Source organism: Equus caballus, chromosome 3 (assembly GCF_041296265.1).
Source record: "Equus caballus isolate H_3958 breed thoroughbred chromosome 3, TB-T2T, whole genome shotgun sequence".
Classification (NCBI taxonomy): Eukaryota; Metazoa; Chordata; class Mammalia; order Perissodactyla; family Equidae; genus Equus; species Equus caballus.
The window spans coordinates 66,228,516-66,246,506 of NC_091686.1; the positions used below are offsets into that span (position 1 = coordinate 66,228,516).

Genomic DNA, 17,991 nt, shown 5'->3' on the forward strand with positions numbered 1-17,991 from the left:
TTAGGAGTCTAAAGGAATGCAAACATTTTCAGTTATGTTTTTTTGCATCTTACTAGGTAAATTATATCCCTTGGCGTTTTGAGGATTTGAGAGCTCACAAACATCAGGGGTATACTGTTTAACTTATATAAGAAATAGACTTTGTTTTCCATCTTTGTTTTCTGAAAGGAAGACCAATTGCTCTGGGAAGAGACAGACAGAGGTACACAGCTGTGAACCACTTTATTCTATTCCCTCTCGTAAACTGACTGAACTAAGCTTTGAGCAGAGAGAAAAAATGACACGCAAGATTTAAAACGAAAAAGACAAAAACCACCTTTCTGCTCAGAACATGTACTTCCATCATGACGTAAACCTTAGGTATTAACTATTTGGCAAAACCATTCTTGTAAGAGTATTTATTGCTTTCTCGCCACAAAACTGTTTCTGGTTACAATGAGCTAATGAGCAGATAAGTCCTTGTCTCTTTCCTTTTTCATCTGCATCTACGAAGGGCATCCTTAAATCTTTGTATCACTGACACGAAAACCTACAGCAGAAACTTTTCCCCCTTAGAGAAGTTTCACTCACTACTTTACCTGTGAAAGGATGTTCGTGCACTGTTGCAACAAAGAAACTGGAGGGTTGCCAATACTTGTAGCAAGTTGAACCCTGAGCAACTGTTCTTTTTGGGTGGCATTTTCTTGCAAAGCATGGGCAAGGGCCACAGCAGCACACCAGTTTGAAAGGGAATCAGTAGAAAACAAACCTCCGCATAATAATTGACCAGCTGAGACGGAATTACCTGTTGCTACAAAGATGGCAGAGAGATGACAAAAACATAAAAATTAATTACGCTGTTTTTCCACACACACAAAAAACAGTATGAAATACTATTTAAAAATCTGTTAACAGTATTAAGCAACACTTTCAAAAGTCTGCTTTTCAAAACAAAATAAACATGACAAAAAAGTACCTTGGAAGAAAAGTAGCAGAACAGAAATATTTGAACACTTTAGGCATCAAATTGATGGTGGCAATATTTTAGTAAATTATTACTTCAATTAAAAACTACATTTGTAAAAAGCAAATTCAAGAAAACGCCATATTTTAACTATTCTACTACATCTAGGGTCTTTTATCATTTATGATATATCTTACCATTAAAAGCTTGAAACACAATTATTTACTTTTTTTTTTTTTTTTAAGATTTTATTTTTTCCTTTTTCTCCCCAAAGCCCCCCGGTACATAGTTGTGTATTCTTCGTTGTGGGTTCTTCTAGTTGTGGCATGTGGGACGCTGCCTCAGCATGGTCCGATGAGCAGTGCCATGTCCGCGCCCAGGATTCGAACCAATGAAACACTGGGCCGCCTGCAGCGGAGCGCGCGAACTTAACCACTCGGCCACGGGGCCAGCCCCACAATTATTTACTTTTTAAAACAGAAATTAGAACTACATTATTTACCATCAATGGTGGAAGGCAGAAGCGTTGACACAATTTCTCCTTGTCCTTTTTGGTTTTTATATAAGAAACACTGGAAACAATAGAGCACAGCACAGCGCAATACAAACGGCTGCCTTTCATTAACCATGGACATGAGAAGTACTACAATTGCCGGTCTGTTGCATTTAAAAAGAAAAAACAGAAAGAAACATTGCAACTCAAGTATGCAGATCAATAACTAGTCATTTTTGTTGACTGAAGAACCATAAGCAGAACACGAGCAAGTTCAGAATTTCCATCTCCGTTTCACAGAAAAGCTAACCGCAGCTGGGAGAGGCGCAGAGATTGCTTTCTTAGGGCGCAGCTAAGGAGAACAGGGGACACCGGAGCCCAAATACTTCAGCTCCAAAGACCTCAAACTCTTCCCAAAATGCCAACGTATTAATCTTGTCAGATAATTTCTAGTTTCAAAACACACAATTGAACTTCTTAAAAGAGTAAGATGTGTATATGACATATACTAAAGTAAGTTGTTACTTCCTCAGAGGAATCTCACTATTTCCCCTTTCCTACCTTGGTGGGTTTGAAGGTGCATTTACAGAAGCAAAGTAGTCTTGGTTTACTTGGTAGCCTCGAATAACTTCTGATACAGTATTAATGGTCTGTTAAGGAATTAAAAAAAAAATTTAGAGAAAGTAAGTCAAGGAAGGAAATCTTTTTTCAAAAGAAGAAACTGTGATATCTTTCTGCTTTGTGCTTTTAAATGCCAAAAATTCAGACACCAAAAAAAATCGGTGACAACATTATAATATTGTAACACTTTCTCAAGATAACACTTTAAAACATTAAGTGTAAGCCTCCAATTCAAAATAACACGACCACACACATTTAAAATCTCAAAAAACTAAAATTAATACTATCTTCTAAGAGATAGAATCTGTTTCTAGAAAACAAGAAAAGTATGCTTTAAAATATAATCAGAGAACAAATTTAAAATGTAATAAATTAGAAATTCAACTTAAGGATTAAGCTAAAAAAACCTCCAAAAAAATACAATAAAAAGACAAACTAGATCCAGAAACTCTAAGAATCTATTAATAGAATTACAGAAACAGAACAGAAATGAGGAAATTATCAAGGAATACAAAAAACATCCTGAGAACTGAAGCACGTACGTCTCTGGCTTGAAACGGCCCAGTGAGTGCCAAAAACAATTAGGGGGAAAAATGTCTCCAGTATAGCACAGTAAATTTCAGAAAACCAGAAATAAAAAAAAATCCCAAACATTTTCAGAGAGAAAAAGTAGGTTACATAAAAAGGGTTAAGATTCAAAATGGCTTTAGACTTCTTAAAAGCAACACTGGAAAAATGTTCCCAAAGGTGAGTGTTAATATTTCCAACTCTGAATTCTATACTTAGCCAAACACCAAATTAACTCTGAAGGTAGGGGAATGACATGAAAGAGCTAAAAACATTCTCTTGCCATTTACCCCTTTTCAGGAAGTTAAGTAAAATAAGACAATGAACCAAGGGGAAGGGAAAAAGACATGGAATCCAGATAACTAAGGAATGGAAGTCATGAGAGAAATAAAAGGAAATCCTAGGAGGATGGTGGCTGAAAGCTCCAGGACAAGAGACATGTGGCAGAAGTAGAGAATAACCAGCCCACACTGGAGCAGGATGAGGGAAGTCGTCCAGAAAAAGGTCTGCGACGGAGAACGATGTGGTAAGCATATGACAGTACGATACGCATAAATACATAGAAAATCAGTAAAATGAACAAAAGAACACTATTATAACTCAAGAAAGAGAAAAGGATACTAAAAGAAAAGATAGAGGACTCTACTTGGGTTAGCAGATAGCCATAATAGCTGGCAGCAGATTGGCATAATCATTATGCTAATTATATTTTTGTAGGATCAATAAGGAATTTAACACATAAAAATGGTAAACTATTACTGCTTTTTCCTTGGGCCGATACCTAATTCTTCCTAGGATTCCTGATTCCCCCTTGCACAGAGCAGCTCAGGCTTCCTCTGGTTTACCTCGGTCAGGATGTCAGCAGGAACTCCAGTAGCCATCAGGATGGTGCACAGCTGCTGCAACAGGCCGCACTGGAACATCGCTTTCTGGCAGCTGCTAGTAGCACCGGGAGGGTTGGTGGGAGATACCAGTACACGAATAAGCTGTGAGATAAAGAGAAAATAAAATTTGTCTTTTAAGGATTTGAAAAACCTTGAGACAAATTTATCTGTATGAACTAGAAAATCCATGTGAAGGATTCGTTCACCTGTCAGCCAGATCTAGGTGCTCCTCCCTTCAGCTCTCAAGCCAAGAGTTCTGTTACAGTACATACATCATGCTAGATGCTAGTTTGCCTCCTTCAGGTGACTGTGAACTCCCACAGAGGAGAAACTGCCTTGCCCATTTTTGTATCCCAAACAGCAAGCACAGTATTTGTAGCACAGTTCACATTCAGGAAATGAATGAATGAATGAGTAACAGTAAACGGTAGATTTCCTATCAAAGCGAGGATGAACTACCCAACTATAGAGCAGGTCTGAAAGCAGAATGGCCTGAGGTGTGATAAATTCCTCCTAAACTGGAAATATTTAAAGAATAGGCTAAAACTAACAATTGCAGACATGGTAGAAGATCTGTGAATTAGGGAAGGGGTTGACCTCGCTGAATGTCAACACTAATTAAATCCCCAAGATTCTATGATCCTATGATCAGTCTGAACTTGAACATGAAATTTCAGAAACACAAAAGTCATCACAAACAAGCGTTCAGCAGTTACATCTTCAGAATAATTTTATCTATTTCTCGCATTCTAAAAACAAGTTATAGGTCTATGTGTCTACAAAATCTTATATATCAAGATCAAATGGGATATGTATGATATTTTATCAAGAGGGTTGTTTAATAAATTGATGTCACTAGAGAGAGGCTTTAGGATTACACATTGGTTCCTGTCTTTGGACTTTTCTAGTCACACTTCTGTGAGGATTCTTTTAAAATTTATTCTCCTCCTATTCCTACTTAAAAATATATATATATATATTTAAAGCAAATACCAAGAGATATATGTCATTTCACTCATAAATATTTCTATATGCATCTCTGATAAGGATTTTAAAAAGTATAATCATCTTGGCATTATTAAACCTAACAAAATCAACAATAATTCCATAATACCATCTAATAGCAGTGGGACATCTTTACTGATAATGTAAATAAAGAAAAGAAATTATCAAATTTCTAGATGACAGAGAAGTAGAAAGGGTAGTTGAAGAAAGAGGGAAAACTTACTCTAAGGAAATAAAGGAAGCCCTAATAACAACATTCAAGTATGTAAAATAGCACAAGGAACAGACTTGTATTTTCCCAGAGAGCAAACCAAGGGGAAGTTTGTAGAAGTTATAACAAGGCAGATAGTGACTCGTTATATAGATTACGTTTTTAATAATTAGAACTACCCCACAACGAAAAGGATTCTCTCATAAAGCAATGAACTTTCTGAGTTACTGGCAGTATCTGTCCAAAAAATGGCATAGAGGGGATTCCTATAAGGACAGGATGTAGAACCAGTCATAAAACTATCATTCCAGGAAAAAATTAAAATATTTTAAGACTAAAAGTTTTCAAAAACATGCTCCCCCCAAATTTAATCTGCAAAACTAGAATGAAATATCCTCAAGTAGATCAATTTCAATTTTTAGTGGCTTAGAATTCAACCATGATTATAACTGCGATGATGCGTAATTCCAGTTAGGACGTATCTATCCAAACAGAAGTGTTTATCACCAGTTTTTTTTTGAGGAAGATTACCCATGAGCTAACTACTGCCAATCCTCCTCTTTTTGCTGAGGAAGCCTGGCCCCGCACTAACATCCATGCCCATCTTCCTCTGCTTTATACGTGGGACGCCTACCACAGCATGGCTTTTGCCAAGGGGTGCCACGTCCGCACCTGGGATCCGAACCGGTGAACCTTGGGCCGCCGAGAAGCAGAACGTGCGAACTTAACCACTGTGACACCAGGCTGGCCCCTATAACCATTTTTGATGCATTTTCATAACAGAGAATTTGAAACACAAGCAACTTTAAATAAAGCTATAAAGAAAGAACACTCTAGTAGGTCAAAAAGAAGGAGAACCTGTGGCCTGTGAAGTCATGAATGCACCAACTACTCAATACTTCAAGTGGAGAATACATTAGAGTGAGTTAAACTCAGTTTGTTAATTTTGAAGTTTATGTTCTCCAAGATCAGTATCTGGTTAGTTTACTGACTTTTTAAAAGTACAGAATACTTAAAGAACCAACTTATTACATAACTAGAATACTGTATTTTTATGTTTATATGCAACACTCTATTCTACATGATTTTTGGTAAAAAACAGTCCTTTACTTTTTAAACAGTGACAGTTTCTTCAAAAATGATTCTTTACATAGTACCCTAAACTATAAAACATGAGTAGGCTCCTTAAGCACTTTTAAATAGTCTCTATATGGCAGGAAATATATAAGTTTTTTACACATCAACAGATCCCTGCACTCTTTCTAATCACAATTTGAAGGGTACTTTGCTAAAGGAATTGCCTCTATTAAGAAAGCACTGTTGCGGGGCTGGCCCAGTGGCGCAGCCGTTAAGTGTGCACATTCCGCTTCGGCAGCCCTGGGTTCACCGGTTCGGATCCCGGGTGCGGATATGGCACCGCTTGGCAAAAGCCATGCTGTGGTAGGCATCCCACATATAAAGTAGAGGAAGATGGGCATGGATGTTAGCTCAGGGCCAGTCTTCCTCAGCAAAAAGAGGAGGATTGGCAGCAGGTAGCTCAGGGCTAATCTTCCTCAAAAAAAAAAAAGAAAGAAAGCACTGTTGGGCAAAGATATCAAGCTCACCACTTGGGACATTATTTCTAAAACATAATAAAGTCTTGAAATGTGTAATACTGACATGTGAAAACAGAAATGATGAAGTTGGGAGTATAAATAGAAAGATTTTGCCCACGTTCTTCTGTAACATATTTTCCTAACGGTTTTTAGGCATATTCTAAACAGGGTAACTATACAATTTATTATCCAAATTGGGACACTTTTGAAGCAAAAGAGGACACTAGCAGTAATTATAAAACGAATCCTGTCCTGGCAAACTGGGGCATATGGTCACCCTAACTATCAATCAATCTTACATAGGCAATCCTCAGGGCACTCAACAATATTCACACTCAAAGTACTAGAGGGATTAACCATCTAGTTTTGAGGAACACAACTTCAGAGACACAGGCACAATTCAGAGACATTCAAAGACCCACAAGAATCACTAGACAGTCAGTAAGTTAGGAGGTTGCTATACAAACTTTAGGGTTTGGAGAAGGAATTCAATAAAGAAATAAATAAGCAAAATACTTCAAAGAATTTCATAATTTTCCTTGATGCAGAAATCATTTGGGATCCTAGTGTCTTCACTTTTACTATCTATCACCACTAAGCTTTCACCATAAAGATTAAATAAAATCACAGGTGACTTGTCAATTTAACTTCTATTGGACTTAAAACTCATCTATTAATCTTTGGGGACAGGGACTTTATCATTCATTTCTTTTTTTTTTTAACATTTTTTTTTAAATTTTTTAATTTTTTCCTTTTTCTCCCCAAAGCCTCCCAGTACATAGTTGTATATTCTTAGTTGTGGGTCCCTCTAGTTGTGGCATGTGGGACGCTGCCTTAGCGTGGCTCGATGAGCAGTGCCATGTCCGCGCCCAGGATTTGAACCGACGAAACACTGGGCCGCCCGCAGCAGAGCGCATGGACTTAACCACTCAGCCACGGGGCCGGCCCCTATCATTCATTTCTTAGCATTCAGTTCTTGGCTCTCAGTAAATGTTTACTGAATGAATTTATGTGTTGAACTTAACACTCTGAATATTAAACTTTATTATCAGAACCTCAATTGAAGAAAACATTTTAAAAATTCAAACAATCTACTCTATTATTCTTTGGTGTAAAAACCATCAGGAAACTCTGTTCAGATTTGCTTTAAAATAATCCAGTAGCGCAAGAGAGGGGAATAAAAGATAAAACAAAATTGCCAGATGTTAATAATTATTGAAGCTGAGTGATGGGTGTGTGTGTGTGTGTGGGGGGGGAGTGGTATATCTCTATCTCTCAGTATAACAGTATTCTCTCTTTATTAAAAGCTTTTTTTAAGTCCATCTCAAAGCAACTGAACATGTCGGATTTGCCAAATGCAAGCACTTTTCTTTTCTTTGAAAGGATCACTGTGCGAACTCTCACCACATTTCTGAGTACAGTATACCTGCAGCATTAGGTGCAGATTAGTCACTTTCTGTGCAGACCAGCCAGAGTTTTCATCTCCAACTTCAAACCAAGGTTTCATACTTTGAATATATGAGCCTTCTTTAAAAAAATTTTGATTGGAATTGTTGTTTTTTAACAAGTTTTGGAGCAAAATCAGACAATCTTCTACTACTATACCTGGGGAAAGAACGTAAAATGAAAGCGTTAAGGCTGATAAAACCTGAAGGAAAATTCAATCTCCAAACATTTTAAAAACATAAATCTCCATGCTCAGCATCTCTTCAGTATGGCAAGGGAGAGAACCTGCTCGTACTCCTGACGGCCACAGGCCACAAATCTGCTCTATCGCAGGTCCCCCAGTGATCTCTTAACTTCTATGCTCAACATACACTCACCTCAGTAACTCACGTTTTTTCTTCAAATCTCAGATTAAACATCATTTCTTCAGGAACGATTACCAAGATACAATGACCAGGTTAGCACCACCAACTACATACTTTCACAGTAGCCTGCTCCTTTTGTTACTATGTGGCATCTGTCTTCTCTACCAGATTATAATTCATGGAAGGCAGGATTTGTGAATACCCTACGAGGATACAGTGACCTACGCTGTATCCTCAGCAGGCACAGAGACAAGATATCATGTGTATACACAGTGGGTCACTATTAAATATTTGTTGAATGTATCAATCTGTCTTATTTAATCTCTAAGAAACAGTCGACATTGTTGTCTCTATGTCTCTTCCTTGACACTTCCTCTTCCCTTGGTTTTTAAGACACTAACTACTCTCTCCTGATTTTCCCTACAGATCTCTGGCCACTCCTCAGGCTTCCTATTGTTTATGGTTCCTGTTCTGCCATTTGTCCTTTTCTCTGCTTACAGCACACCACTCTCCAGGGTAGTTTCATCCACACTACAGCTTACACTATTATCACAGCTGAGGCTTGATCTCTCCTTCACCGAGTGCTGGTTTAACCAATGGTCTTTTTCCTCTGTAAAGCACATGACTGACCCTGGATGCTCACAGCTAGTAGGTTCCTCTGTGTAGCACCCCACTTTTACTCCCATTGGTTGAGCTGTATGTTTACAAGAATCAATTGCTTTTTTTCTTTTTGATTAACAGTCTTTATTTTTTACAGCAGCTTGAGGTTTACAGAAAAACCGAGCAACAAATAAAGGGAATCCCTATATACTTTCTCCCTCCCAGTTCCCCCTATTATTACTGTCTAGCATTAGTGTGGTACATCTGTTATGACTGAGGAATGAACACTGATACATTATTAAATTCCACAGTTTACATCAGGGTTCGCTTTTTGTTGTTTGGGCTTTGGCATATGGGTTTTCACATACACATATATATATATGTAAAGTGTCACATCTACCATTACAGTATTATACAGAATAGTTTCACTGCTCTAAAATCCTCTGTGTTCTATGTATTCATTCTTCTTTCCTACCACCCCCAAATCCCTGGCAACTACTGATCTTTTTACTCTCTCTCTATAGTTTTGCCTTTTCCAAACATCACATAGTTGGAATCACTGAGTATGTAGCCCTTGCAGACTGGCTTATTTTTTCCTTAGTAATAGCATTTAAGGTTACTCCGTGTCTTTTTGCGGCTTGATAATTTTTTATCATTGATTAATATTCCCCGTCTGGATGTATCACGTTCTGTTTATCCATTCACCTACTGAGGGACATCTTGGTTATTTCCAAGTTTTGGAAATTATGAATAAAGCAGCTATTAACATGTATGTGCAGGATTTTGTATGAATATAAGTTTTCCACTTATTTGGGTAAATACCATGGAGCATGATCGCTGGCTCATACAGTAAGAGAATGTTTAGTTTGGTAAGAAACTGCCAAACTGTCTTCTGCAGTGGTTGTACCATTTCGCATTCCCACCAGCAATGAGTGAGTTTCTCTAGTTCTACATCTTTGTCTGCACTGGGTGTTGTCATTGTTCTGGATTTTCGCCAATCTAGCGGTGTGTGGTGATAAATCATTATTTTAATTTGCATTTCCCTAATGACATATGATGTTGAACATCTTCTCATATGCTATTTGCCATCTATATATTTGCTTTGGTGATGTGTCTATTCAGATCATCTGCCCATTTTTTAATTGGGTGGTTTGTTTACTTATTGTTGGATTTTAAAAGTCTTTGTATATTCTGGATACAAGTCTATTTTCAGATATGTGTTTTGCAAATATTTTCTTCCAGTGTGTAGCCTATCTTTTCACTCTCTTAACAGTGTCTTCTGCAGAGAAATTTTCAATTTTAATGAAGCCTCACTTACCAATTTTCTTTCATGGATCATGTTTTGGTATTGTATCTAAGAGTAAATTACTTTTGTTCACAAATCTACCATGCTATTTGCACTGGTTATTAACTATTATGTAAACTGATAAAATAAGTATGACAACAGAGCTATTCTTATGAAAACTAAGTTTAAGTCTTTGGCAAAACTCAATGAAAGCAAGCTATTAAGAACAGCTATTGTTACGTATGAATAATACAAGTCTAAAAAATAAGCCAAGTAATTGTAAAAACCCAGAAAGGTCCTGCACTCCATTTCAAAGAAACCAAAATGCAAATCGTACATGATGTATTATGGGTGTGATGTCTGCAAGAAAGATGATGAAAAACTCTTATCAGCAGACCCATATTTAAAGAAAAAGTTCTGGCCCTAACCCAAAAGATTAGTATATAAAATATACATTTAAAAAAATTTATTACATTTAACTTAAAATAAAATGTTTAGGGTGCACATTTTAAATACTTTTTAAGAATCTCTGATTTAACCAGTCCTGATCTCTCTGGATTAGAGGCTTCCTTACCTCATATTGCTGAACCATGTGGATCCTCTCCTCATGAGGAAGAACCACTATATTTGTCTCTTACGCAGGACCATAAATCTCCCTTAAATAAGATCTGCCATTAGGACCATTGGAAGGCCCTGGAGGAAACAGAATGTCAGAGCCCTCACTGTAACTGGAAGGCCTTCCTTCCAGTGTGCAAAATGAATTCTAGAGCCTTGAGGGCCACTATCAGTTACAAGGAACCACTGGAACTTGTCTTAGTAACCCTGAAGACTAGCTAAATTCCACCTTGCTTTAAAATCCCATTTTCTTTGGTCACCTCTGAAAATATGCACCTCTTTGGTCACCTGTGCTCTTCCATTTTCTTATCTTAGAATGTTTTGTACTTCCTCTCCCCTACTTAACCTCCTTCTAAATTTTTTCATGACGCTACCTCAAACTCCCAAATACTGCTTAATAAAACCTACTATCTCCTCAATTTGGTGGTCTAGGGGTTAAAACTGGGTTCTCTCATCACCATGGCCCAGATTCATTTCCCAGATAGGGAACCACACCACCTGCCTGTTGGTTGTCACACCGCGATGGCTGCATCTTGCTGTGATGCTGAAAGCTACACCACCAGTATTTCAAATTCCAGCAGGGTTACTCATAGTGGACAGGTTTCAGCAGAGCTTCTAGACTAGACAAGCTAGGAAGAAGGACCTGGCTACCCACTGCCAAAAAAACTGGCATGAAAACTCTATGAACAGCAGCAGAGTGTGGTCTGATATAGCGCTGGAAGGTGAGAGGATGGCACAAAAAGACCAGGCATAGTTCTACTCTGCGGTACACAGGGTCTCCAGGAGTCAGAATCGACCTGATGGCACTAACAACAATACCCTCAATTACTTCATGAAATGTTCCTTTTCTTTAAACGTTCTCAAGTGAATGCAGTTCATGTTCTCAATCCCATGTACCTTAGAATCAGGATATGAAATCTACGATCCTCCCAGCCCAGTGTACTTTCCAGAGATCATAGTTCCTCTACCCTCTCCTAAAAATTTCCTGTTCTCTTGAGGCTCAGGTCACCTGGCTTATCATTTCTTACCACTCCTCACTGAAATTATGTAACAAATTCATGGTCACTACTCTTTGTTCCCCGAAAACATCACTGGCATCTTGCTCAAAGTCTTCTTTCTCTCTCCACATTTTGCTGTCACTCTTGATTTCAATTTCAACATGGACCTCTCAGTCCCAAGGGCCTCATCTTCAGAGAGAATTCTCACTCTATTACTAAAACCTATCTTTCCAGTTCAAGTAATCTCAACATATCTGTTCTCTTGCTTCCTTGAGACTTTCAACTCATCAACAAGCCTTTTTTCTCCCTTTTTCTGGAACCCCCTCTATCTTTACTTCCTCTCCTATCCAGCTTAGATTATACAGATCTTCATTTTTTCCATTCTATAGATAATATGCTAAGCTCTCTTGTCTTACTGTCTTTTCATAGCACCTTCCTGGAAAAGGCCCAAGCCTGTGGAAAATGGTCTGCCTAGCACTTTTCCTACATCTGCACCCAGGCAGCTGACAAGCGATCTGCACTGCTGTAAAATTGTGGTGAACACCCTCAATGGGACCTTTATCCCTGCCTGGTAATCTTCCTAACTACCAGCTCTCCTGTTCTCTAAAAGACTATTTTAACTTTCTCCCTAATTCTCAACTGTGTCCTCCTTCTTCTCTCCTAGCATATGACTCTGTCTTCAACTCAACTCCTTATCACCAAATCCGAAAAAGGACCTACATCTTTACCTGTGTCTTCCCATGTTATGACAGAAGATGTGCTGCTTCTCCAATCTTAAAAGCCAATTCCTACCTTTACTCTAGATTCCATTCCTTCCTCCTTTTTCAGGTATTATGTACCACTGGTTGATCATCCTCCCCAACTCCTCACTTTCTCTATTTGCTTAAATTGGTTGCCATCTCTCCTATTTTAAGAAAAAGCCCTCATAGATTAAAGAATTATAATCTAATAATCTCCATAGACGTAGAAAAAAATATTTACTAAAATTCAAGATTCATTCATGATAAACACTCTTAGTAAAAATCAATCTTAACGGTAAAACATCAGCATTCTCATTAAACTCAGCAACTATTCAACACTGTACTAAAGATTCCAATTAGTGCAATAAGACAAAAAAGAAAAGTGGTATAAGATTTAAAAAGGAAAAGAAAAAGATTACTCTTATTTGTAGAAAATATGACCATCTACACAGAAAGCTCAACTAGAACTAATGGTTTAATCAGGTGGTTGGATACAAGAGCCATATACAGAAATCAAGTAGTCACCAACTGAGAAGGTAATAGAAAAAGATCCCCTTCATATGGTAACAAAAACTGTAAGATCCCTAGGAATGAATCTAATAAAAAAAAGTCTAAGATTCTTTTGCTCAAAATTATAAAACATGACTGAAAGACATAAAAGACGACCTGAATAAATTAAGAGACATACCTGGGTTCGTGGATGGAAAAAGTCAACATGGTAAAAATGACAATTCTCCTTAAATTAATCTGTAAACTCAATATATTTCCAATCTAAATCCCAATGGGGATTTTCACAGAACTTAAATAGCAAACAAGTTTCACTCAAATAAAGGAACAAAAGGAAAAGGCCTATTACGACAATTCTGAAGAGGGCCAAGACAGAAGATCTTTCCTATAATCTAATAGATAGGAGATTATTATGAAGCTTTATTAAGAGAGTGTGGTTGTAGCGAGGAGCTAGACAAACAGACTAATGAAGCAGAACAGAGAATGAAGAAACAGACCTCAAATACACAGAAATTTGATTACAAATTTTCTATCATCATTCGAATACAAAATCCACATTAACTGTAAAAGACAAAATTTTAAAGTCTTTAGTAGAAGAAAATGATGGAACCTCTCTTTATGACCTTGAGGAAGAGACAGATTTCTTAAACAAGATACAAAAGTATAAACTATTAAAAAAAACCAATATGTGATTATATTAAAATTTTAAACTTTCATAGAAACACTATAACCAGACTAGGAGAACATAACTGAAACATGTATAATCAACAAAGGATTAGTATCCAGAATACACAAAGATCTCCCGGTAAGCAATGGAAAAGGAAAAATGATCTTCTACTAAAATGGGCAGAGGGGGAAAAAGACAAATAGACAAACACAGATGGTGAAAACACCCATGAAAATATGCTTAATTTAATTAGTTTAAGAAAGGAAATAATATTTCAATGAGATATCATCTCATCTCCATGAAATTGGCAAGCAAGGAGCGACAAGGACGTGAAGAAGCAGGAACTTGAAAACACTGCTAAGGGATGTACAGATTGATGAAAATCACTTAAAGAAGCCATTTGGCAATATCTGGTAAAGATGAAAAAAGTATGATTCTATTTGTAGGTAAATAGTGTAGAGAAACTTCAAAGACAAGTAGACATATAAAGACTGTTCACTATAACAGTTTATATTAGCAAAAACAGATACAATCTAATTGTCAACTCAATAAGAAAATAACAGATCACAGTGGATTTGTCCTACAGAATAATACATAGCACTTAAAATGAATAAACTAGAGTAACAAGTCTCAACATGGATAAATCTCAAAACAGAATGTTGACTAAAAACAGAAGGTTGTAAAGTTATATTCAGGATACTTTCTATCTAGTTTGAGAACATGCAACATAATGCTATATAGTTTATGAATAAATATGAAGATGTGTGTGTACAAACTCACACAAATACATGTGAAAAGTATAAAAACATACATGAGAAGGAAAAACAACAAAATCAGAATATTGTCATCTTAGAGAAGGAAAGTAGAGGAACACATTAGAATGGTTACACAAAGGACTTGTGTTTTATTTCTTATAAAAAATCTAAAACGTGTAGGCAAAATGTAAGCATTTAATAGAATTGGACGGTAGGTACACAAGTGTTTGTTATGCTATTTTCCGTTTTCCGTTATGTTTGAAATATCAGTAAAAAATTTAAGAAGAGAAAAACCATTCCTCGTCAAACTGCACTTCCCGTTCACATCTCTTCCCTGCCTCTTCTAAATTCCTGGCATGTGTTTTCTCTACTACTCTATTTCCTGCTTCTAACTCACTTCTCTGACACTGCAATCTGGACTCTGAGGCAACCACTTTACACAACTGCCCTCCCCAGGTCACCATAGATGTCCATGTTCTAAATCCCACAGATACGTTTCTACCCTTACCTTGTTTGATATCTTAGCACCTTCTAGCAGTGCCACCCACTCCCCTGACCCTTCTAAAAGTGCGGTTCTCCTCTTGGCCCTCAGCCTGTTTCTCCTCAGTCTCTTTCACCAATACCTGCTCCTCTAGATCTCATCCCTTAACTACTGGTATACCTTAGGTTCCATCCTAGCACTTCCCTTCACTCACCATAAGGGACTCACCTAATCTTTTGTAAAAAAAAATTTTAATTTTTCCTTCTTCTCTCCTAAGCCCCCCAGTACATAGTTGTATATTTTAGTTGTGGGTCCTTCTAGTTGTAGTATGTGGGATGCCGCCTCAGCAGGGCCTGATGAGCGGTGCCATGTTCACACCCGAACTGGCAAAACCCTAGGCTGCCGAAGCGGAGTGCACGAACTTAACCACTCGGCCATGGGGCCAGCCCTGTCATCTAATCTTTGTTGTGAATCTAATTTTGTTTCATCTCTCATCTATAGTCTAAAGACTTTCAAATCTTCACCTCCAGCCTGGCCCTCCCTTCAAGATTAATATAGCCAACTCTCAACTGTACTACTATACTTGCAAATCCCAGTTCAGTGAGCGCAAATAGACTCATTTTCTCCTCTGCCCCTAGTGCTAGGCTTTTGGATCAACCTCTCATTAAAAACAACTAAAAACACTGAATTAAAATAAAAACAAAACCAAAAAGCCTTAGGAACAATAAAGAGTTGATAGTTTAGCAGGTTAAAACTGAAGAGAAAATGGATATTTCAAGAGGTAAACAAGTACAGAAGTAGCTTTTGGTTGAGAGTACATTTCTTGATCTTGACAAACCTAAAACTTTCATTTTGACAGTCTCATGGGGCAGAGGGAAAATAAATCAAAGCCAAGGACATACACAAGGTAGGGAGAGAATCTAATAGAGAACTCTCCACCTAATAAGCTGGGACTTCAAAGGGCTATATTCTCAGGGTGAGAATCCAAAAGCTAACTAGTTCTCACACATCTCATAGCCTGGGTTTGCAGTGCCTGAGTGGTCTAGGAAATCTCAAGACTTGAATCTGGATTAAGGTGATCCCAGATAAATTGCATCCCCAGGGCTTGGCAGAAACGAATATATGTTTTCTCTGAAAGAAATTACCTTCCTCCCAGGCTTCAAATTCCTACAAATAATTTCTGTTAAGTACAACACAACTTATAGTCAGAGATAATCATGCACACAGAAAACACTGTACCATGTGCAGGAACCAGCAGAGCAAAAGTACTAGCTCCACAAAGACTTAAAATATTGGAATTATCAGACAGAGACTATAAAATAATTGTTTCTTATGTTCAAAGAAATAAAAGACAAGTTGAGGGCCAGACCCAGTGGCCTAGTGGTTAAGTTCAGTGAGCTCTTCTTCAGTGGCCTGGGTTTGGTTCCCAAGCACAGACCTACGCTACCTGTCTATCAGTTGCCATGCTGTGACAATGTCTCACACTCAAAATAGAGGAAGAATGGGACAGATGCTGGCTCGTAGCAAATCTTCCTCAGCAAAAAGAAGAGGATTCGCAACAGATGTTAGCTCAGGGTGAATCTTCTCAGCAAAAAAAAAAAAAAGAAAAGAAAAGACAAGTTGAAAATATCTGCAGAGAAAAGGGCATTATAGAAAATTACATGGTAATTTTGCCAAAGAACCAAAGAGAACTTCTAGAAAGGAAAAATTAAAGAAACTCAACAGATGTATGTTAACTAAACTGATTGTGGTAAACATTTCACAATACATGTAAGTCAAATTATTATGCTCTATACTTTAAACTTAGTGCTATATGTCAACTATATCTCAATAAAACTGGAAAAAACTTCAATGAACACGTTTAATAGCAGATTAAATACAAATGAAAAGAGAATTGTAAAACAGAAAACAAGTCACAGGAAATAACCCAGAATAAAGCCTGGAAAGACAAAAAGATGGAAAACACAGAAGAGAAAGTAAGATGACAGAGTGAAAGTCAAATCAGATGACTGAGAATTAAATCTGCATTTAGGAAGATAAAATGTGGCAGAGCAGTATTTGAAGAAACATAGCTAAGACTTTCCAGAAATGATGAAAGATACCAACCCAGATTCCAGAAGCCTAACAAATATCAAACAGGATAAATAAAATGGAATCCATACATAACACTCTATAGTGAAAGAAAGAATATAAAGTAAGAGTCCTCATTTCTCCCTCCAATTGCATTCCCTCGAAGTTAACAATTCAGTGAGTAGGAAAGAATCTCTTCAAATCAGTCTCTTCATACTATACCTCCATCACTGTTCCCCTCCTCTGTAATAATGTCCAGTAGTCTCTCAAAAGCATTTTCAAAAGCAACAATTTTCTGGATCGCTCCATTGCTTCTTGTTAGTGCTTGTAGTAGTAAGACACCCTTATGGAGAAGAAAGATAATGTTTAGTGGAATACAACTTTACAAGACATTTTAAAATTACTTTAAAAACCACAGAATTTTAGAAGTGGCAGGAATTTCACAAGGCCAACTCCTTCATTTCATACATAGGGAAATCGAGACAGAGAAGGTGAGCAATTTGCCTCCCTAAGGTTGTAGATCTCAAAGGGACAGAGCCAAGACTAGAATCCATGTCTACCAATTCCTAATTCAGTTTTCCTTTCACCATATAATATAAATATATAATTCTTGCATATTCATCAATCGTTACATAGCTTTCACCACGGCCTAAGAGAGTTGAGCACAATTATATGTCTCAGGAATGCCTCTGTACATGCTTCACAATAGTAACAATTTGAAATTGTGAATTCAATAATATAAATCAACAAACATCATCACATTCTAGCATAGAAAGTTCAGATATTTTTGTAATTATCTGGCCCCCAAATTGCCAAAACTTGATTCTAAGTTGATAGAAAAAAGATGAGAAATCACGCCTCGTGAATGGCATGTCCAGCATGAGACCTCACAGCAGACTCTGCTTCTGATTTTCAGTCTTCCCAGCTCTTGTTAAGCTGGATTTAGTTTATATATTCTGCAACCTCTTTATCATTCAAGAAAAACTCACTGTTACCCATTTCTACCTATTTCACTATCAAACACCAAGTATTTTACGAACCCCTAAGAGCCCAACAATACCATGATGGTCAAACAGATGGCAAATATTTCATGAAAAAAGCAGATATTACTTAGGAAGAAGAGGAATAGTAAACAGTTCAAAA

General features: G+C 37.3%; 1 protein-coding gene across 4 annotated transcripts in view; it reads right to left on the bottom strand.

The window, feature by feature from the left end:
* USO1 (USO1 vesicle transport factor) overlaps positions 1-17,991 on the bottom strand; it is a 95,623-nt gene that overhangs the window by 23,429 nt on the left and 54,203 nt on the right. For all 4 annotated transcript variants that reach the window (XR_011437538.1, XR_011437537.1, XM_005608704.4 and 1 more), the window contains exons 8-13: positions 17,071-17,191; positions 7,746-7,924; positions 3,470-3,610; positions 1,998-2,086; positions 1,446-1,600; positions 579-790 (exon numbers count right to left, since the gene is read on the bottom strand). Coding sequence is in view for 2 of the 4 variants with exons in the window: in XM_005608704.4 (XP_005608761.1) it covers positions 579-790; positions 1,446-1,600; positions 1,998-2,086; positions 3,470-3,610; positions 7,746-7,924; positions 17,071-17,191 (897 nt within the window). In the remaining 2 variants the exon portion in view is untranslated. The remainder of the gene's footprint in view (positions 1-578; positions 791-1,445; positions 1,601-1,997; positions 2,087-3,469; positions 3,611-7,745; positions 7,925-17,070; positions 17,192-17,991) is intronic.